General features: G+C 35.4%; 1 protein-coding gene across 3 annotated transcripts; it reads left to right on the top strand.

The window, feature by feature from the left end:
* The first annotated feature begins 7,053 nt into the window (after positions 1-7,053).
* Positions 7,054-19,714, top strand: LOC127797563 (lysine--tRNA ligase, chloroplastic/mitochondrial). Of its 3 annotated transcripts, XR_008022244.1 has the most exons (15): positions 7,054-7,361; positions 8,236-8,454; positions 8,883-8,994; positions 9,932-10,040; positions 11,549-11,606; positions 12,497-12,565; positions 13,388-13,495; positions 14,785-14,877; positions 15,027-15,131; positions 15,605-15,811; positions 16,003-16,097; positions 17,786-17,876; positions 18,341-18,517; positions 19,222-19,412; positions 19,516-19,714. XR_008022244.1 is itself a non-coding variant. In XM_052330568.1 (14 exons), exons 1-14 carry the CDS (start codon positions 7,122-7,124, stop codon positions 19,312-19,314), a joined length of 1,776 nt encoding a protein of 591 aa, XP_052186528.1. In that variant the 5' UTR covers positions 7,054-7,121; the 3' UTR covers positions 19,315-19,714. The 3 variants fall into 3 exon arrangements, 2 of the variants coding, with proteins under 2 accessions (XP_052186528.1, XP_052186531.1); XM_052330568.1 differs by having other exon boundaries at positions 19,222-19,714; XM_052330571.1 differs by having other exon boundaries at positions 18,341-18,540; positions 19,222-19,714.
* The last annotated feature ends 3,538 nt before the right edge of the window (positions 19,715-23,252 follow it).

The raw sequence follows: 23,252 nt of genomic DNA, 5'->3' as shown, positions 1-23,252 counted from the left end.
AGAATTTATTAATAAATCGTTTTTAATATTGTTATAGCAAGTACTCCACTAGTCTAATCTAATCTACTTATTAGAGCCTACACTTTAGGCATTAAGAGTTTGTCAAGTGACAGCCTTAAAAATTTGTTAAAATTTATTTCCTAGCTTCATATTAACGTAGTTGGACTTTAAAATTAAATTTCTAAAGAAATTTTAAAAACTTTTGAACTTCTAAAAAAAAAAGAATAAAAATAAATGGTATATACAGTTACATTTCTAATGATTCCATTTAATTGGATTAAATTTTATAGTCATTTTAAATGAATCAACAAGCATTTATATTTATCATCAAATAATTACTTGTCAAAAGATTATAGTATTTATAAAATTAGTTTTTACTCTCTAGAAATACAAATCTCATCATGTCATGTATTGTGTTTTTTTTTTTTTTAATTGTTGTTGTTTGTTTTTTATTTTTATTATAAATTAAAAGCCAAAAATTATGCGGGCCAGCGTGGTTGGATCAAGCCAGTGGTGGCGTCCCTTTACCGAAACCCTACTGATGGGTTTCCAACGAGTGGATCCAGTCCATGGTGGGAGAGGTGGATCCAGTCCATGGCCCAGCCCACTTAACTTTTAAAAAAAATAAAATAGTTCTTTGATCCAATGATGAATTTTTTTTACCCAATCCCAGCCCAACCAACTCAAGTCCAAACCCAAATTCAAAGCTAAAGCTAATCTCTAATTCTTAATTTCAGACGACGATTCAATATCTAAGAGTTCAAATTCCCCACTATTTCTCTATCTTTGATTGGAATTTCTTGCCAATCATACACCATCGATAACCGTACTCCATTGTCGGTTGCCTCCGTTTACTAGATGTAGGTTATTTATTGAAATTTCTTAATTGATAGATTAATTTGTCTAGTATTAACTCTTTTAATTTTTATAGCAACAACAAAACGAGCTCTTTTAAGAATGAAACTCATCAAAATATCATTTTACAATAAAATGGTGAATGACTTTCTAGCAAACACCATAATTATCTACATTGAAAGGAATATTACTTTTGGTATTGATATAAACTTACTTATTGATAAGTTTGATTTTTTGAGAAATTGCATGGTTTATGTTAAGTAGTTTTATGAGGTATTTTGTATTGCACATTTTATATATATATATATGTTTTTTTCTCTTTTTAAGTTAATAAATTATGTTAAATATACATATATACATATAAAGCTCATTAAACTTTTATTTTTGTCTTTTTTTATTTTTTTTCTTATTGATAAAGTTCACGATAGAAGAAAACAAATTTACAAATTTGGAGCTTGCACGATAATAAATCTTAGATCCACCATGTGGGAGAGTTAAAAAGATTGTTTGCGATGGAGAGAGAATTAGGTAGTTTTAGCTGTGGATGGCACCAGATATGGTGGAAGAGAGTTTTACGATGGTAGAAATAAAGGTGGAGATGGTAGCAGTGGCAAATCTGATGGCAAAGGGCGGAAGCAACAAATTTAATGATGAAAAGTAGATAATGGCGTTGAATGATATTGACGATAATGGGAGAAAGATGGATGGTGGCAAATATGGAGGCGGAGATAATGGTGGTGGCAAATCCCATGGTGGATGGTGGAAAGTACCTTTAATGGCAAACATCGAATATGGTGATGGCAGTGGTGGAAAGAGAGTATGATGACGATGAGTGGTGGTGGACCTGAAGGCTTCAAGTAGAGGTGGAGATGGTTGCAGACTCGAAGGCAGCAAGCAGTGGCGGAGGGCCATGGTGAGCGATGGTTTAGAAGAAGAGTAAAAGAGAGGGATGAAGAATAAAATGAAAATATTATTTGTATGTAATGAATGATCGAATATGTCAAAATAACAAAAATACTCTCACTTGCAATTGCTTCCTCTTCTCTCCCCTTTCCATGGGCCTCTCAAGCAACCGTCGATAGTCGTCGCCTTGCACCAACTGTCATACCCCCGTCGCCTACAGTTGATCATCGTTGCATCTTTTTATTGATCGCCGCATCGTTGTCATCTTCGCCACTAGGCCTCTAGTTCTTTTTTTGCCAAGTTCGTAGACATACTCTGAAGTTCGATCAGACTTCATCTATGGTCGTAAAAATTGTTTGATTCTTGATCAAGAAGCACCTGAAAATGTCAGCGGTGATGGCAAGTGGGGGCGACGATGGTGGTGGATTTTTCAAGACTGAAAGGTTCCATGAAAGTGATTTGGGAGAGAGGTGTATTCGTTATTTTATCATGTGTGTATAAATTTTTATGTATATGTAGCATTATTCATAAAAAAAATAAAAAATAAAGACATAAGAGAAATAGAGGTGAAAGACAGGGTTAACACAAAAAGAGGGTTATTTTGGTCCATCCGTGCAAGTCAATTTACTCCTCTCTGGAGGGCTGGAGTTAATTATATTTTGAGATTATTTAATTTAAAAATTTTATAATACAAAATTGTTATTATTTATTATTTTAAATTATTTAACTGTAGAATATGAATTTTAAAATAACAAGCTCATTGGTTAATGATAATATTATATAAATTGATTGATTAATAATATTTAAAAATAATCGTGCATTGGACCATTGCTGCCAATCATTTCAAAGCAAAGAGAGGTATGCTGTAACCATTATTTATATTTATTTATTGTTTAAAATTATTTTTATTTTATTAACAAGAATATAATAAAATTTAAATATTTTAATCTATAAAAAATAATTTGAAAGGGGGCATCACGCGCAGCAAATTATGGGATACAAATAATAAGTTTGGATGCCCAGTCGTAATCGCAATCGCGCGATCGCATTACCGCTAGTCAAAACAAAATTTGCAGGTGAGAGAGAGAGAGAGAGAGAGGCAAACGAGAGAGACGCAGACGAGTCAGAGAGAAGAATGGTGTTCAACACCTTCATGCTCGTGTCAGTCGCCACCGTTTCGGCGGAGGCGTGGCAGCGCCTCGCCTGTCTGCCGGAACGGATCGCCGGCGAAGAGCTCATCGACGTCCTCTGCTGCCTCCCGCTCCAACAGCTCGGCCGCTTGGCCCTCTCTCTCTGGACTTTCTTCTGCCTCCCGCCCTCCCACCCCGACCACTACTCCTACCATTACTATTACTCTCACCGTGACCTAGACTCCGATTCCTCCTCCTCTTCTTCCACTTCCATTCCCTACTACTATTACCAAGATCGTCTCGACGACTTCGATTCCCATTCCGATTAAGCCATCAGAATCTTCATTGTACAGTATAACCTTCACTTCGTTTCTCCTTTTCAATCTTTGGTGAATTGGCTGTAGTTACAGAATTTGCTTATGATCGAATCTCCATTGTACAGTAACTCCTGTCGATTTGTTCTTTTTCTGTTTCTGTAGATTTGTTCCTTTTCTGTTTTTGTTTGCTGGCTTGGATTTTGTGAATTTGACGGCCCCATGTGTCATTTGTACTTTCTGTTCGCAAACGTACTGGCACTTGTGTGATTATTAGTCCAGATATGTGCTTTTCCGTTCCGGGTTTGGTTTAACTGCTGATCTTTTTTGTTGTGCTATATTTGAGAATCTACGATTGTAGGGAAATATTGATTTAGGACTTTTTGGGTCTGATTTGATATAATCTCCATCTTGCAGTCAACACTTTATTCGGTTCCGTCTTTTCAATTTTTTGATTAGCTGTGCCTGCTTTGTATATTTTGTAGTTTCAGTTTTGTAAATTGATGTCAATCATGTGATTATTGGTGTAGAAATATGTGTTCTTCAATTATGGGTTTGGTTGATTGCAGAGCTTTATTTTTGTCCTGTTTTGTATGTGCTATAGTTGGGGGTTTTCTTTTTCCTTAATAAGTACTATCTGAGAGTTTTCAACTAGTTAATTGAGAACGTCAGCAACATTTTGGCACATGGTTTTTTGGGTTGAATCCTATAAATGAAATTGTTAAGATGCAGCTTTGCTATTTTTATTTCCCTTGGTCCAATGGGGCATTTGCTTGAAGATCACTCAATTTTGTGTGCAGAATTATTTGAATATTCTTGGATTAGTACCATTCTGCAGTAATTCCATATACAGGACGGAACTGCACTTGCACCTGCTCTACCCCTTTGTTTCTCAATGGATCCCCTTTTTCTTTTCCTCTTTCTTTCTTCTTGCTCTGTCAGACTTGGTTACAGGTTGCCAATTAGTGGAGGTCTCCTAGAGATTAAAAATACACATGTTCCAAGTAAGGAACCATGTACTAATGAACTCTTGGTTGTAGCCCTCTAGGGAAAATTGCATGCCTTTGTTTTTTTTTTTTCCTTGTAAATTCTTTCTGCTGTAAGATTCATCTATGAAATGCTCACACTAGTATTGCGCAACCTCCTCTACTATGTCATAATATGGTTAACTTAGGATCTTCGTTCTTAGTTATGAATGTCTTATCAAACTTTACGAAAAGCATAAAGTGGATGCTTAATATTCTCTATCCTCAGATGCATAATACCTACTATATCTTGAGGATTATAACTGTACACATCTTTAGCCTGATAAAAAACAAGCTTATTATCTAAACTTCCTAGAAATGCCAATTACCTATGAGATTCCACTGCACTAGCCTCCCTTAATAGCAAGAGATGCCTCTTATTGGAACTTCTGGTGAGCTATAAGATGCATTCTGGTAAATACACTTCTAGTGAACAAAAAAATATGCCATCCTTCTAATTTGGTGTTAAAATAACTGGTGGTTAGCATTGCAAGAATTAACTGTAATGTTTTCAGCCTTCTCTTGCCCTACTTCTTAGTTTCTTGATGGTCATTAGGCTCGGTGTTTAGCTACCAACTATTCTCTAGGAACCTTATCGTTTCTTCTATTAGGCATTTTTTCTGTGTAAAATGTGCGTATATAATTTTTCAAGAATTGTAAACAGTGTTCAGATAGCATTACCGATTTGCTCAATGGAGTAGATGGAGCAAATCCCACCTCCAACTTGAGGTTGATCTGATTAGATCTACACCCTAGCTGAAACATCTTGAGAATCCAATGAGTGACAATAATGTTAAAGGCCGTAACTTCCCTTTAGAGCACACAAAGAGCTTCTGCTTCAATTAGCCAAATGGACCTCTTACAAAGCATACGTTTGATATGCTAAAACTTCATCCCAAGTCGCTCATTCACAAAGGATACTTTTGATATGCTATCCTCCCTCCAAGTTCAGTACTATCACAGGATGGCATGGTGCGAATCTTTATGCCAAATTCTTTTATTGGAGGACCTTGTCCTCCACTTGATCCATGAAAATAAAGGGAGTGGCAAGACCTTTTCTCCCACAGGGCATTACTACGATGTTGTAAATGTATATGAAAACCCATCTCCAAAGATCATGCAGTAAAGATATGCATAAAGGGAATCCGACTACATTATAGATGTGCATGTCATCAACTACAACTACTTTGATTTTACAAGCCTTTCAAAAATGACTGGGACCTCAAAGAGATCGTACAGCCATGCCATCTGTTCACGCAATTTGCTCAATTCCAATATTCTGCTCCTTAGCCCGAGGGCCCCCATATCCTATGGTCATGCTACCCTGAACTTCCTCTAATAAGACTCAGACAACAGAGGAAGGAAGCAGATATAAGCTCTTCCCCTTGCACGTTTGTTTAGAAAAGCAATGCTTTGCTAGATGTGTCAGAGGAGAAACATGAATTCGCCATGTCTTCATTCTATAATATGATGGCCATAGTTAAGCTTTGAATATCTACAAATATAACTCCAAATGGCTCAAGTACATCACATTTGTCTTCTTCTTGTTGAATTTGTTTATGCTTCTCTTGATAATTCTCCCTTACATCCATACTACATAGAAGTTAAAAGATTTTATCGCGCGTGTAGTGACACCTCTTGATCCATTAAAGTGTAAATTTTACTTGTTGGCCTTAGTTCTTCTATGCCAGACCATATCCATGGCACTTAATGTTTAAATGTGGTTACAAAGTGAACATGTTTAGAATTTATTCTCGGCATTCTTCTCCCAAAACTTGCCATGCCATCTGCCTTTTAGAAAGCTTCTCTTTCACAGTATCAGCCACATTTTAATGCAGAGGCAAAATGGTTTTCGCCCAGTCGCCTCTCCAATTCGGCCAATGATTTCAGATGAAATAACATTATTTTTATTTAACTTTAATGCGTAGTCTATATAATAAATATATAGCAGTGGATATCATATTCTAACACACTATTATTCTAGACAACATTATCATTTTTTCCTTTTTTTTTTTTGTTTTTATTTACGTTCTTAATTTTTATTTCTAAATTATTGAAAAATGATATAGGGTGGTTATATTCAATGGGTAGTTAAAAAAGACAAAAACCATGCTAAATCTATACTAATACTTAAAAGCAACGGGACATAATTTGTTAATTACCGTAGATGCCCACAACTTATATTAATTTAATTAATATTTTGATAATTCGTCAAGCTAATTTAATGCCGATTAAAATATCTTCAACAGCCTTACATTAATTATTTTTACTATTACTTACAGAATCTTATTTTTTTATTTGTTTATCTATTATTTCTCCTAAAAAGTAAATGAAAATGAAAAAAATTTGTCACTATATAATTCTAGCAATGCATATTAACAATAAAATTATAAAAAAATTGCTAATATGTAATCAAAAGGCCTCATGATTGAGGCTTTATTTTCTCAGCCTTCAGCCTTTATGATTATGACATAAAAAATCTAATCATTCATAGGCGAATAAACAATCCAATACCCTATTATAGAGTTTACGAGATTCGTATTAATAGATTATGACTTTGATTTTTTGTTCAGTACACTGAAGTAAAGTTTTATTTGTGATTTATCTTTTTTATTAAAATTGAAAATCCGAGTAACGAGAGAATGCATAAGAGCGATAATCTTAATAGATAGTGTAATTATTAATTAAAATATGATTTTAATCACCAAATTTAACATAAGCTAATATATATATATATAATAAAATAATGCAAGATTTACAAAACAAAAAATCATGATCAAACGTACAAAATTATTAATTGTACGGGGCAGCGTCGATATATACGGATTAAGGAGGGGAGAAGGGTGAAGGGAGCAAGTTTGGAATTGGAGGTGGAGGCTCGAGAGAAAGAGACGATGGAGGCGTTGAAGGTAGTGACCGTCGCCTCGTCCCGGCCATTCGCTTTGAAGCGCCTAATCGGCAATTTTGTTTCTTCTAGAACCGTAAAACCCTCCAAATTCTTCGTTCGCTGCTCCTCCTCCTCCAGTACCACTTCTGACTCCGCCAGAGTCGCCGGCCGGAACCGGAGGTCCTCCTCCTCCTCCTCTTCTTCCACTTCCGACAGAGAAGCAGTTCGCTCCATCCGCCTCAAGAAGGTACGAGTGAAAAGCTGAGTGATAATCTTACTGTCGGTGAGTCTCGGTCTGCTCTGTGTATTCGATATTCAGAACAAAGATAGGGTGGCAACGCATTTCGATTTGGAAAGTACTGTTCAAAGCTGACTCCTTTATTTCTAAGATCGTACGATTTTGTTTTTCCCAGCAGAATGCTAGCTGTAGTTATTTGGGCAATACCGCCATGTTTACTTCTATGAGGATTTCTGAGCCATTAATTTACCTACTAACTGAAATGGAGCTCTGAGTAAGAAGCAGTTTTATCTGCCCTTGTAAAAGAAGCAATCGCAATAATTTCCAGTCAGCACATTTTCTGTTTTTAATTCAAAATATCAAGATTGTAGAAATGAAAATGCCCGCTTAATCGTAGTGTTTATACCTTGACATGATAATTTTCATGCAATTTTTTAAAGATTATGGCCGGGGCCGCCGGGCCACTAAATGGAATTTGAAACTCAGTAATTATGGTTTTCCAATGCACCTTTTACACGGTTGGCACTTGAAATGATGGTAGCCCTCGTGTTGAGGTGAAGTTAAAGCAGGTTTACTTGGAAGTTGGAAGAAGGATAAGCTTATAATAGAGTAGCATTCAGCTCAACTTGGCAAAATTTTATCAGAATATAGGCCAATTGTTCTGCTTATAAAGAATTGAGAATTCCCGTTACTGCCTTTTGAATCATATGCCTTTTCCCCCCTTTTGGGTGACTAATTTGTATAGAAAACAGTTTTGAAATTAATATCAGCAAAACATTTTGTTTTGGCCTTTGGGCCAGTAATACCCCAAGATGGTTACATTGCTATTGCTTCTTCAAGTTGCAATGATGTTGTTAAAGGCCTGTGTGCGTATGTTTTACAGGTTGAAGAACTGAGGACCAAAGGCTTTGAGCCCTATGCTTATAACTGGGAAAGGACTCATTCTACTAGTCAGCTGCAAGATATATATAGGCATCTGGGCAATGGTGAAGAGTCAAATAGTGAGAGTGATTTTGTATCTATTGCAGGAAGGATTGTAGCTCGTAGAGCTTTTGGAAAGCTTGCCTTTTTAACTTTAAGGGATGATTCAGGGACAATCCAGGTTTGCTTTCTGCTTGAGCTTTTATTTTCCCTTTTGTTTTCCTCTAAATACTGCAGGTTTTTGCTGGAAGTAGGTTGAGAGTTATAGCAATATTTACGTACTGCATATATATGGATATGTATATGAAGATATATGAATGAGAAACCAAATGGAGATTGAGGCATTTGGAGTTAATTGCTAATGAGAGTAAGAAATGGACATGAGGCCATATGTGCATATGCATAACAGTTGCCATATATTAAAGGTTTCTTAGTCAACTAGACTTTGAGGAGATGAAAAATGAGCTTTAATTTTGTTCAAGACTAGTAACATCTATTAATACAGTACCCTCACCTATGATTAACAACATGTTAATATCTTCTTTGCTTCCTTGTTGCATATCGAGTTCCTGTACATAAGTGAGTTAATATCATACTTTTTGGTTTTAGCTTTATTGCGAGAAGGAAAGGCTTATAGATGATCAGTTTGAGCAGTTGAAAACATTTGTTGATATAGGCGATATACTTGGTGCAAGTGGATCAATGAAGCGGACAGAAAAAGGTAACTTTAGACTGCCCAAGTTTTCAGTTAGTAACCATTAAGGTAATCTTACTGGGGTATGGATAAGTAGAGTTATTATGGGCTTTCACTAGCCTGAGATTTCAGATAAATTTAGATAAATATTGTCCCTCTATTCCTGTATGCTTCCTTCTCCTTGGTAAATTATCATTCAAACAAAGGATCATACTTTTGGTAGCTTGCAACAGATGTCTTAGTATGTGCATCATCTGTTGGGGGTAATTGACAATACTAATGCTTGTTGGGGTAATCATCAGATGGTGTAGCGTTGTTTCATAATGTTGAATTTTTTAACTCACCTCCCTGCTAACTTTGGCATGCTTGAGAAGACTATAAAAGGCCAACGCAGTCTCATTTATTGCTATGCCCTTTGATAAAGGATATTCTTCTTGTATGTATTTCCTGAGATTTTGCAGTGAGTCAAACTACTAATTTTTTCCATATGTTTTGATTGTGTCTATTTGCATTGCCTCAGGAAAATTGGAATACTTCAAAAAATATTTTGGACATTTGTTGGAAATCAATTGGAATTTATTTATTTATTTTCACTGCTTCTGCTATATTAGATATTTGATGTCCTGCACCAAAATATTGATAAATGAAGTTCTTCATAATGAGATTTAATATGCAGTTTTAAAAATGTTATTTCATTGATAATCCAAGTTAAGTGAGAAATGTTGGTACCTACTTAAACACTTCTATAATGGTCCTTGAATTGTTTTAACATGATCAAGTGCATATTTGTAGATAAAAAGTATTTATTGAGTGCTAATTGTGGGCCCTTTTTGGCCTTAGTCCCTTTCCTCCTGTGACACCCCCCCCCCCCCCCCCCCTTAAAAAAAAAAACAAAAAAAAAAAGGGCAAGCTGATTAGCCTAAACAGACTTGGTGACTGTGTCATTCCTTAAATTCCTTTCCAGGAGAGCTTTCTGTTAACCTGAAGTCATTTTCAATTCTTACAAAATCCCTGCTCCCACTGCCAGACAAATATCATGGTCTAACTGATGTGGACAAGCGTTACCGCCAACGGTTAGTTAGTTGTTCTCTTTTTCAATCATGTTTCATGTGTTATGAAATAATGAGATATTCGAGAAGAGTATGTTTTTCCATTCATTTTATTATGCCTGTGACTTGTACTTCCTCTCTTTTTCTTTCTATCTCTCAAGCTTTTTGGTCACTATTTACTTACCTTAACAAGAGAAAACAAAATGTTGATTATAGTTGTAATAGTTTATAACAAAATGGAGCAAGAAGACTTTGCTGTAGAAATGATTTTATCCAATTATGGAGAAGTAGGCTAGCTTGTTATTTTAGTTTCATTTTCTGACATTACAACTGCTGAAGCATTTTTGGTTTTTGACCTGCAAACAAAATAAATTGGCAGTCTAAGAGTCTAAGCGGCTATAGGTGGCACTGTGGCTGTATCTCAATCCTAATTTCACAGGAATCATTCATTTGACACCTAAGCAAGTTGGTTTGCTTATGCTATAAAAATGTCCATATGAAGCAATTCTTTATGGTGATTTAAAATATCAACTACCATAAGTGACTTCTGATGTACTTATCCTTCTATGCCTCTTCTATGGAACAGTTACACAATAGATAAGTTTCTCTGTTAATGAAACTGAATAGTTTTTTGTCTGCTTTTAGGTGCTCTTTTGTCTAAAATTCATAATATTTGATCTGATAAATTTTATGTTGGGTATTAGCTGCCTAACGCAACCGTCCTTTATCCAGGTTTTGGACTAGCTATGAATAGGAGGGACATCTTCAATGCCATAATTGTTTAGGGGATTACTTGAAATCCAACAAGTGTGTGAGAAAAAGACCAATAGATGCACTTTTGAGGCTAGTGTCAGAAATGGAGGAAGTTTGTAGTGAAAAGGGAGAGGAAGACCCAAGAAAATATGATGGGAAACTCTTAAGCATGACATAGGGTATACTGGCCTTACCAAGGATTTGATTGTAGATGGAGATGGTTGGAGGTCTAGAATTCATAACTAAACCCACCTAGTCGGATTAAAGTTATGGTTGTTGTTTTATTGCTTCTTTTACTTGTTCGGCCTCATCTGCGAGCTCCAGGACTAGTTTGTCTGAAGCATGTTTTGCTTGTTATCTTTGATGTCAACAACAATCATAATCCTTAATCCCATTAGTTGGGGTTGGTTATATGAATTTTAGCTCTCCAATTATCTCTTCTTTTGTCTAGAATTCATGATATAAGATCTAATGATTTTTACACTGGTTATTTGGTGACCTTTCTTTATTTTTGGGCTTGGGATTAGTCATGAATAGGAGGAATTCTGCAACACTAAAATGTTGAGTGGATGACTCAATCTACACATTAACACCTATAATAATAATAAGGAAAAAAAATCAAGTGCCTTATATTCTTGCATCTAAATTCCAGGTCTTAAATTCATCCTACCATTTTCCCTGCTTTCCAACTCTAATCAATTTAAGTGCCTGATAACTTGGTACCCTTTGAATTGGTTTATTGCTGATTCTGACAGTGTTTTGCTATACTATTTGTCTAGATATGTAGATATGATTGCAAACCCTGAGGTAGCTGATATATTCCGAAAAAGAGCAAAGGTGAATGATCAATATTACTGTTGTTGCCTACTTGAATACAAGTAGCACTGCCCTTATCTTTATAATGTCTACTTCTAAAGTGATTGTTTTCCATAGTGTGTTTATGCATATGTATATTTGGTATGAATTTGGAAATGAGCGACTCCTATCATTACTTTGGGCATTTAGATCTTCTACATTTCCTACGTACTGTGTGTGTATGGCAGTCCAATCTGACATGGACTAGACTTGAATACCCTTGTTTGGCACCTGACACATGGATAAGGGTCCATGTGGTTTATGTCCTTGGTTTGTAGCTTGAGTTTCTATATAACCATGAATGAAATTGCCCTCTTTTTCATGTTCTTTGTTCCCTTTGACATCATTTTTACTTGGAAAATATGCAAAGCATCTCAATGAGTATGAATATTTTTGTCCTGCCCTTAGACATGATAACCAGATGCATTGAATGTTTGGATGCATATCTACAAGCAATGTCATGTCAAAGTCCTGTAATATAGCTCTAAGTAATTAATGAGGTACTACATGTTTGCCCATGCATTGACCACTGTATTATGGCACTTTGGTTCGCATTACGGGGAATAGTTTTTTTTACCATACCTATACCAGGTGGATTACTGATTTTGTATGTTATTCTCTTTGCTTGTTGGTTTAATTGACACACAAAGTTAATAGAGAAAGACCTTTGGTTCTTAAATTTTGCAAAGATTTAGAACTCAATCTGAGAAAATGAAACTGCTATTCTCAAAATCTTATTGTGACTGTCACTTGTTCCAAAGTACTCAATAATCCATGACTATCAGTTTAAGATCCATTTTCCTCATAACCTGAAATTCTTCAGGTTTCTTATGCTTAAAGGAGCAGTTTCATGACTAAATTGTTTTCAGTAGATTGTGTCAGAGATACGGAAAACAGTGGAATCTTCAGGCTTTGTTGAAGTTGAAACACCAGTATTACAGGTTTGCAGATAAATTTTAGTTGTGTTGCACATTGGAATTACCAATTTTGATCTGAGTGTTAGTAATTATTTTGTTGTTTCATCCAATATGTTAGGATTTCCATTAAAATACCATAGTATGTCCCTGAACACATAGATGATGAATATAATGGGCCTCAAAAGTGCTTCTAAGTTGATCTTCTCAATTAAACTTGCTAAACTCATTGCTGTCTCTTTCATAAGTAGCCATGAAGTTTTGGCAGGTCAAGTGCTGGAAAAAATTCCTGTATTGGTTGATGCTTTGTTCCTGCATGATTTTGCATGTTTTATATCGCGCCTTCTGCATGTTTTTAGAGGTATAAGAAATCTCTGAGTGCCTTGTCCAATATGGCATGCAGTTGGAGAAATAGATTGGTGATATGTGCAAAATATCACCATTTGACGATTTGCATACAATAACTTCAAGGACCTCCACTTTGTAGCTTGCCTATAACTAAATACCATGGTCTTGAAATACCTTAAATTAGTTAAACATGCAGCAATTTTATGACTGATGCTGATGAGTACAAGTAAATTCTGCAACTTGTAACTTGAGATGTGAAAGAGTTGAATAAATAACTTACAATTAAATGAGTTCACAGCGGGAGATCAGTCTATGAATAAATTTTTCTTGGTCCATTTTTTCCTGTGTTGTGATGATTGGTGTTTCTTATGCAATTCTGTTGGTGTATTTAAATGGATTTTGGTCCCTCCTCTCTTTCATACGTGTATTTTTATGGAAAGATGATATTTTGAACTGGACTTTTCTCTTTCTTATTTTGCTTTTATTTATTGGACGTACTAGGGTGCAGCTGGTGGAGCAGAAGCTAGGCCATTTGTTACATACCATAATTCCCTTGGGAGGGATCTTTATTTAAGAATTGCAACAGAGCTTCACTTAAAGAGAATGCTGGTGAGATTCACATTCTTCACCTTTCCTTTCTTTAATGGAATATAAGTAGATTGATGGCTTCTCAGCAGTTCAGTATTTGGTGCAAGCAATAAAACTCGGTATAATGAAAATTATGTAAAGTTTTTAATCTGCTATTTGTTTTATTGGGTATATTGCAGTCTCCAAGTCCTACAGGGAAGTATAACCCATAATCACTACTGTGGGCATGTGCACTGCTTACCTTGAGGCTAATCCAGCTTCACTCTTGTCTGCCTTGTAATTAGCTGATGTCTGAATCCAGAAAGTAAAAGACTTGCCTTTATTTAAGCGTTACCCAAGATCTTATGAAGCTTAGTTTATGTCCAGCCTATTTATCAAACAAACAGGGACAGTGTCCTGAGTATCAGATGCATGCCTGACATGAGGTTCCTGTTCTACCCACCTGGAATTTCTTTTCCCAACTCCAAAACTAGGCATAGTTTTTATCTCGATTGTTCTCTTCACCAACCAAATTTCCTCACTTCTGTTTTGCCTTACACGAAGGTTCTTCAGCACTTGTCTTCTAATCTTTTAGTGGTTTTCTTGTCCATGCAAAGGAATTCTTCACTTTCATTGTGTTACAGCCACCCCTCATGTGAAGGTCATTCTGTGTATATTGACTATTCTCTCTGTCAAAGCAAGGAGCATCATGCACTAGGGCGGCCCTTTTTGGTTTGTAGGGAGTTGAGAAGGTTATTTTTGCCTTCTTTGGGCTGTTCCATTATTCTTGTTGCTTCCAGAGTCCCAATGTAGATTTACATTTATTAGTCCTCCTTCCTTTAAACTTCTTAGTTGTGCAAACCTTGAATTTCAAAACCTTCTATTAATAGAGTTTTCTAACATTTGTATCAACTGTTAATCAAACCTATTTCCTATTGTGTAAAATATGAGTTATTTTCTTACATGCATAAACAACAAAAATTATTATTTAACAAAGCCTTATTGTGCCCCTAAAAAATTATTTAATATAAATTATCCATCCTGGTTAGCCCCTAGGGCCCCTAATTACTTCTTTTCTAGCCTGACATAGATTCACTGTTTCAATTTTCCTGCTCATACTATAGACCACTTCACTTCCTTTTCTGACTGCCAAACTCTTCTAACCTGCTCGACATCTTTGAAGAGAATAAATCTTGCTACTTATCATCTACCCTTCTGCTAAATGTTTCCTTTTTATATCAATAAAAAAATGACTTTCCTGTTAGGCTACTAGAAATCCATGTAAAAAAAGTTATAATTTACTACTAACAACTCAGATTGCAAAACAACAGGTTGGAGGATTTGAAAAAGTATATGAAATGGGCCGAATATTCCGAAATGAAGGCATTTCAACTCGTCATAATCCTGAATTTACCACGATAGAGGTAATATTTCATTTTGTTCTCCACTTTTATTTGATCTGGTAAATATACTAAATGAATGTCTGATCGCATGGTCTGTAGTGTCAGCTGCAACTATAGTATATGTTGACTAGAATAAGCATTGATCAATATTGTTCTTAGCTTGAACTTAGATGTATGAAGCATATTCAGACTACCAAAGCATGATGAACATGGCAGAAGAAATAGTGACTCAATGTGCTCTTGCTGTCCAAGGAAAGCTTAGAATTGATTATCAGGTAAATACAACAGTTTTTTTTTTTTTCACTTTTTGGTTGAATGGAGGTTGATTTAATTTGATTATGATTAAATATAGTTAAAAGTGGTTTCTTTTCAGTAATTAGAATTTTCAAGGCATCAATTAATGTCATCATTTTATTCAGCCATATAGGGGTATAATTTGGTCTACTCTACTTTCATACTTCTTTCAAATTGAGTTACAAAATTTACTGTCCATGACCTCTTCAACTGTGAAGTTGCTTTTCTAGGTTGTCTCAAGTTTAATTGCCTCCGAGCATGATAGTTGAGTATTGCATGGCTAAGGAAACCTTTTCTAGTCACACATGCACCCTTTTCAAGTTACACATGCATCTCTGTTGTATTGGCATGCTAATTACTGTCGCCTAGTTATTTATTAAAAGGCTTTGATTCTTTTGAAAATTTACTTAACATGCTGTCATAAGAAATCTATTAAAGCTGTAATCTGGTGCAGGGAGTAGAAATATGCTTAGAACGACCATGGAGGAGGGAAACCATGCACAACCTTGTAAAAGAAGTTACTGGAATTGATTTCATTGAATTTGGTGACAATCTGAGAGCTGGTAAAGAAGCTGTTATTAAGGCACTCAGTGCCCACCTTGAAGATAAAGACAAACATTCTATTGAAGCATGCCCTTCCGTTGGCCATGTGCTCAATGAGGTTAATCTTCATTTTATTGTTTCAGTTTCCAAGTTGTAATTTTGAGAAGTGAGCTTGGTTATATCCCAGTTGGAGGCTACAGACTCCACAGTACAGAATGTTAATTTGCCTTCTTATGCTTTTCATTTGCATTATAGTGTTGCACTCTTACGTAAGTCCTAGTAAAATTTTACTTTTGCATCATTGTCCAGGTTTTTGAGACTCAGGTAGAACCAAAGTTGCTACAGCCTACATTTGTTTTGGACTACCCTATTGAGATATCTCCTTTGGCCAAGCCACATCGAAGGTACAGATGCTTTTTTAGGAAGCAGATTTACTCTAACCATTTGCCATGTATGCTGTCTATCTGCCTCTGAGAACATCCTATGTTCGAAATGTTCTTGAAGTGTTAAACCCTTTGGTTAGCAATTTTAGATTGAACAGGTTTCTTGAACTGGATAGGATGGCTAGAAAATTTGAACCAAACCTAAATTATTGATGTGACTAGTTCTTTGCAAACTTGTTTAAGTGTCTGATTGAAGCTGGGATTGGGTTTCAAGGCTTTACAGTGAGAGAGAGCTCAATTCTATGAGCTATGGGGTTCCAAAAGAAGCTCAATGGAGGATGCAGTTGCTGACCACATGTTTTTTGGAGCTTATTTGTTTGGATGAGCTTATTGCATGACCTACCAATGATTTTTGTGCATTGCCTCGAGTTAGCGCAATGTATGAAAAATCTGACTAGTGCTCAAACAACAAGGTCACTAATACCACTATCTCCATTATCAACAAGGTCACTCCCACGTGTTGGTGTCAAGCCATTTTAAACTGCCCATGCCCCTACAAAACTGACATCTTGTCTGGCCTCTCCGTATTCTCTCCCTTTAATCATAATTCTGGAAAATAGATCTTTGGTGGGGATGATCATGGAAGATTAAAGGGCTCCATATGATTTAAGAAAAGTCTCAAAATGCTTTTACTAGGCCAACCTATATGTGAACAAACTATAGACTGGAACTTCTTCAGGATAATGCTATCTGATTCTGTCTAATGGATAAGAAAAGAAACAAGTTCTGCATACAGCCATTTCCACTATATGGGTGTGTGTGTGTGTGTGTGTACATTTTCTATACTGAGATGTCATAGGTCACCAACGATTGTAATATCTTATTTTTGCATTTGTCTTGAGAACCATTGTTTTCTCATGATCATCTATTTCTTATTCTAACCAAGTCAGGTCAGTGGCATGGCATTCATAATGTCAATTATTTTTAAAAGCTATACTGACAATGCAAATCCATGCAAAGGAGCAATATGGCAAAATTTTATACCAAATGCCCTTCTTGACGCCAACTACTAGTAAGGAATGAGAGATGAAGTTCAACACCATTTTCATATGAAAAAGTTTCATGAGATTGCGATGAATGAAGATAATTGATATGGCCGTTACCATCACATAGGTTGACATTTTGAAACCAACTATGTACAATATGGAAACATAACTTGAGAACTATTGCCATCTAATACGGAAAATTATGGTTTTCTTTTTATTTATCATCATCAATATTGTTATTGTTATTGTTACATTTCTAGGAATTACTATTATTAGTGTGTTGTGAAATCAGTTATGTCACCTGCCTTACCTCTTTCTTTTCATATTTCCCTGCTTTCTCCCAAGGAGAATGAGATAGCCTTTATCAGATATATTACTGTGCATCTGGGCATAATGTCTCCAAAAACTCTTACTGAGAAAGAGTTAAGGTTATGATCAATTTTTAACTAGCAGGGGAGGACTACCCTAGTTGGATAGCATGTCTCCATTGGGCCATCTTTTCCTCTTCTTTGTTCATTTTCTTTTCAGTTATTTATGCAGTTTACGTGCTTCTAATGATGTAGCATGTGGAACTAGGAAAATATTTTTTTAATGTCAGCCATACTGCACACATATTTCAAGTAGCATGCTCTTTGCACCTCATCTTTATTCCTTAAAATTTAGGCATGCAGGGCTGACTGAAAGATTTGAGCTCTTTATTTGTGGTCGTGAACTGGCAAATGCATTCTCCGAACTGACTGATCCTGTGGACCAAGTAAGTGTCTATGAGATTGCACAACAGTCATAAATGCTATGGAGTTGATGTTTTATTTGAGTTAAGATTGCACAGCCTTTGCTGCTGCGTTACTATATTTGCTGTCAGTCAGTCAGAACCTGTCTGTCCATTGGATTTAACTGTTGTTGCAACAAGCAACTTCTTGATGAATGAAGCAACATTGCAAGTAAAATGCAAGTGAGACGAACAATGACGAAATTGGTTTTTGACTCCTGATATGAATGATACCACAAACGTCTGCTTAGTACAGTTGGAGCATCAGATTATTTACTTCTTCCTCAGCTTGATACTTTTTTATATACGTTACCAGAGGTCTTCTCAATATAAACCAGCATACCAATATTAACATGAAATCTTTTTTACCCAAGCTTGATACCTTTTTATTTACTTTACATCTTTTCAAGATAAACCAGCATGACAATATTAACCTGAAATCATGGCAGAGAGGTCGCTTGGAAGAGCAAGTGAGGAAACACAACAAAAAGAGAACGGCAGCAATATCTGAAATGAATGATTCAGAAGGGAAAGGACATAAAAGTGACGATGACTCTTATGAGGTGACCCTGGATGAAGACTTTCTGACAGCCTTGGAATATGGAATGCCTCCAGCTTCAGGAATGGTATGGTCATCACTGATTCTTATGTAAGGATATCAGAAATCAAAAACCTTCATTTGACAACTTGAATTTATTCTGGATGACTTGAATTCTATATATGTAGACATATCTGGCCTTGAATTCCATGCTCGTCTTTTGCATTGCCGTATGATTTGTATTTCATTAGACATGCAGATCATGTATGACTTAGAAAAACTTATTGCCTAGAACGTCTGTTCATATTTTTTGAATGTCTTTTTCTTTCTTTCTTTTTTTAATTATTCTCACTGCAAGGTTCTCCTTTTAACAAGCCATCTACGCTTTGTTTGGAACAAGGATTTGTGAAAGGAAAGAAATAAATGTTCTTATGTGCATGTATATAATTCTTTTTTAACTATTTTCCTTTCCATTAAAGAGAGCGAGCCTTTGTAGTAAGAATTTGTAACTGAAAGGTCGTAGTTCGAGTTATGCAAACCATCCCTTTACATTGTAAAGGCAACATTGCATACAAAAATCACCCTTCCCCAACCCACACCAAGTAGGGAACCATGTACTAGGGTTGCTCTTTCCTTTTCATTGAAAAGTCCTAGTTCCAAATGGCTGGTTAACTTTAGATAGATCTGAAATCAAAGACTTGATTTGGGGGGAATTCTCTATTTGTTATTTTAACTGAATTACTCCCTGCATCATTTTTCTTATCATTACCTCACTGAAATTACTTCCTGCAGGGCCTTGGAGTTGACAGGCTAGTAATGCTCCTGACAAATTCTGCCAGTATCCGCGACGTCATTGCATTTCCCGTCCTCAAGATTCAGCAGTAGTGATGCAAAATTTCTGGTGGAAGATGCTCTGATCTGCTTTATTAGCAGTTGTTGAGAAGTTCGCGCATGGAGGTTTATGGCTCCTCAAACTCAAAATGGTGAGTTCAAGCTTTGCTTCACTCCCTTCTTTTTCACGAGCAATGCAATGGTAATTGATAAAAGCAATAACCCTGATTTATTGCCGATTTATGCGGCTTTTAGGAAGTAGGATTAGGATGGCAGCCGAGTTCAGGTCATGATGGTTCATGATATACTACAAAATTTTGTTTGTTTTATCTGCAGAAGCAGCTTACTGTTATTGATCATTCGTGTAATATGTTCTTAATTGATGAATAATTTTTGTCATTAATCATAATACTCCATCTGATATTTATAAGATTAAGGCTTGTAATTGTTGTTATTGTGGTGGTGGTTATGCATATATGCTTGGGGCATGAATGTGATTCTTGTTTGTTAAAAGTACTACTATATGAAATAAATTATTAAACTAATAAAACCAAATTATAATTAGTAAACTACTACTCCACATACCAATCAGTCCCTGGTTGAACTAGTAGCTTCTTTTAGCTAGTCTTTTTAAAAGATTCTTTGGTTCAACTAAAGTTTCTTTAAGGAGCCGCTGGTTGAACAGAACACTTGAGAACTTGTGCACACACTTCGCACCACATTTAAAAGAGGAGCCCAGTTTGGATAATCATGAAAATTAGATTATCTGCTTTTTTCATGGTCTTGTGACATCGATTTTCGTTAAATATCTCCACGAAAAAAAAAACTTCTTGTTTTCGTGAAAAATGAATGTTTTAAAAAATATATATATTTTTAAAAAAAACAGGTCCTTTGATTGATCTACACTGCGTTTTGGTTCTGTTTTTCATCATTTTTTAGATCAAAAATTAAAAAAAAAAAAAAAACATAGATCTACTGTTGGATAGTGATAAAAACGTGAGATATGTTGGGATGAAATTTACTTTAAATTGTACTATTTTGTGATGCTACAAAATTGTACTTTTTTTTTATTAAAAACATCATTAATCATTTAGAAAAGAGCCACAATTAGAAAATGAGATTAGAAAAAGTAAAATGAGTACTTGGTCATAGCATTTATTCTGTGCTAAAATTCAGGCCCTCCCCACAAAGATCATATTTTTTTGGCTTTAATATGTAGTTTTGAATAGTCATTTCATGAGTGAAAATAGGTATGAATTAGATAAATTATTATTAAATATAAAAAGAAAGAGCAAGTTAAATATGGTATTGGAAGATGATGGGTTACTCAAAAGAATTAAGAGCAATGGTTTTGGTGGCGGCGGCGATGACAATGGTAGCAGAGACGACGATGACAACAACGTCGGTATGCGAAGAGGCATGTATGCCGATATGCATGAGATTAGACGGTTCAACAAGAAGTGCTTGTGGCGTTGGTTGCGGTCTCGGTTGCCAACAATTACAAGGTAAAGGGTTGTCGACTAGATCTTACTCGATTCCGATCGAGGATGAGTAGTCTATTTGATTTTGTTATTCTTCTTGTGTTTTTTATCTTTTTTTCTCTCTATTTTAATATAAAAGAAAAAAAAAATCGGGTTGCTTAAATTTTTTTTTTGTTTATTAAAGTTGTTACTTTAGAGAATATATATATATATCAGATATAATAGTTTATATATTTGTTTTTTTTTTTTTTGTTTTTATTTGACTGATTAGTTATCTTCAAAATCTTTTATAATTGATAACCAATTAACTATTTCTATAATTAACAATACTTCTATCAACGTAAATAACATTTTGCAAATACTTGTCATTGCATATAAGAACACAATATTTATTAACATTTAATTTTTGTCCTAACAAAAAAACAAGAAGAAGTACATGAAAAAGTAAAACGATGGCAAAACTAATTAGTAAATAGATCATAGACTCGAGCATACATGATATGATGTATCAAGCTCTGTCCTTTAGTGTGGACTTTGAATAATCCATAATCTCTGTATTTAATATTAATTAAATGGATAGTTTTGAATGATCGATCATGTCGTAAAGTGTAAACAAAAGATGGCATATGATGACAAGAATCACTAGCTGGCCTGGAATGGATTGGATTACGATGCCTAACAGTGTAACGTAATGGGCCCCCCACCAAATTATTATTTTTCATTTGGATCTTAGGATTCCAGTTTCTTCCCATTTCAAATATTTTTGGGATGCCTTTTGTGTGAGATTCTATCATTTTTAATAAAAATAAATAAATTTAGGTCTAATTCATAATAATTACGTAAAAAATAAATTTAAATTTAGAACTCAAACCGCCCTACCATTCTTTATTAATTACTGGAACAATTCTAGAAGATTTTAGTTTCAAATGTTTTTATATAGAGAGATGTTGGTTTTATTTAATTTATAATTAATATAAATTAATTATTTATAATTTGATAATTTACAATTTGCAGTTGATTTGTTATATATTCTATTGTGATTTATATCTACTTAATTGACTCGAAAAGTAATTTATATAATTAAAAATCTTTTGAACACATAAATGATAAAAAAAAATTAAAAAAGAAAACTTTTAGAAGCCGAAAGATGGTAAGAAGAAAAGTTAGTTTGAGGGCGATGATTTCGGACGACGCAATCAAGAAGCCGTCGGATCATTTCCCTCCATCATGGCATCGTAGATCTTCCTGATTCGAGTGAAGCAGGTAGCCTGTAAGACTGTAGCCCTCACGGGTTCCTCCCTCCTCTAATCTGACCCGGGGGGGTACGTACACGTGTACGGCTGGCAGATCTAAACCGCACACGGGTCTGTTGAAATGAAGCGCAGCGATTTCTCGGCGGTGGCCGTGCCTTCTGGACACGTGGCTCGGGAGCGAATCCAAGGCGCGACCTGCGGCTGCGCGTGAGACGGCTAATAACGGCGTTAAAACATGAACGACACGGCGTCAAGGCCTTGGTAGTAGTGATGGTCCGACGTGGGCCCATCATCACTCGCTCGGTGGCAGCGAAGCGAGGAGGAGGGATGCTGTGTAAGTCTTTTCAAATTCGCGAGTTCAATGACCGAAATACCCCGGAGTGGTCTATCTATCTGCAAGTCTGGTGGGACCCACAAAATTGGCAAAATCATATATTTAATTAAATTTTTAAATATTTCTGAGCCACGGACACATCCATCATCTCATCTCGTGTGATTATTGCCTTACCAACCATGTATAAAATATATATATATATATTTGTAAATAAAAATAATTTTCTCAATATCAAAATTTAATAATTAAACTATAAATATAAATAATAAGAATCATACTATTTATACAAAAAATATGTTACAAAAAACACTTACAGAACAATTAAAATATTCATTTTGCCCCTACAATAAATGACCTAAATGCCCAATATTATCTCTCTTTCCTTCTGTCTCTTTCTCGCTCTTACACCGTTGTCCCCAGCAACAAGGCGGCGACAATGATGAGGCGAGACAAGGTGGTTGAGGCGACGCAATGAGAAGGCAGAGGCGAGGCGACGGAAGTTGCAGCGACAAGGTGCCAACAAGAGCAAATAGACACAAAGAACGGTGATAGGTGAAATTGCAGTGACGGGAGAGGTGAAATTGCAGCGACGGGGGATAGAGGGAAGAGAGAATGAATAAAATATATTTTGCAATATATAAGTATTCATATGTTTATGTACAAATAACATTTTTCAAATAATAAACTCATCCAGAAGAGATGAGATTAGCTTGGAAACGATGAGGATGATGATGAGAATGAGTAGAAAATTTAAAATTAGAGGCCGAGGCTTTATAGGATGTAATGATGGTGGAATTACTATTAGAATGAAATGTGTTGCTGTTGCTGGATTCCTCCAATTATTATTATTATTATATATATATATATATGATATGATACGTTTAAATTAATAATATATTTGGTGGAATATATTCACACTTGCCT

The sequence above is a fragment of the Diospyros lotus genome, chromosome 3, assembly GCF_014633365.1.
Source record: "Diospyros lotus cultivar Yz01 chromosome 3, ASM1463336v1, whole genome shotgun sequence".
Classification (NCBI taxonomy): domain Eukaryota; kingdom Viridiplantae; phylum Streptophyta; class Magnoliopsida; order Ericales; family Ebenaceae; genus Diospyros; species Diospyros lotus.
This window is presented reverse-complemented; position numbering and strand designations above follow the sequence as displayed.

What these genes read in the sequence shown, in the direction of transcription:
- LOC127797563 (XM_052330568.1), top strand. Translation starts at nt 7,122, where the DNA reads ATGGAGGCGTTGAAGGTAGTGACCGTCGCCTCGTCCCGGCCATTCGCT. An exon ending in TTGAAACACCAGTATTACAG is followed by an intron (nt 12,566 to 13,387) that starts GTTTGCAGATAA and finishes TGGACGTACTAG; the next exon opens with GGTGCAGCTGGTGGAGCAGA. An exon ending in TTCACTTAAAGAGAATGCTG is followed by an intron (nt 13,496 to 14,784) that starts GTGAGATTCACA and finishes GCAAAACAACAG; the next exon opens with GTTGGAGGATTTGAAAAAGT.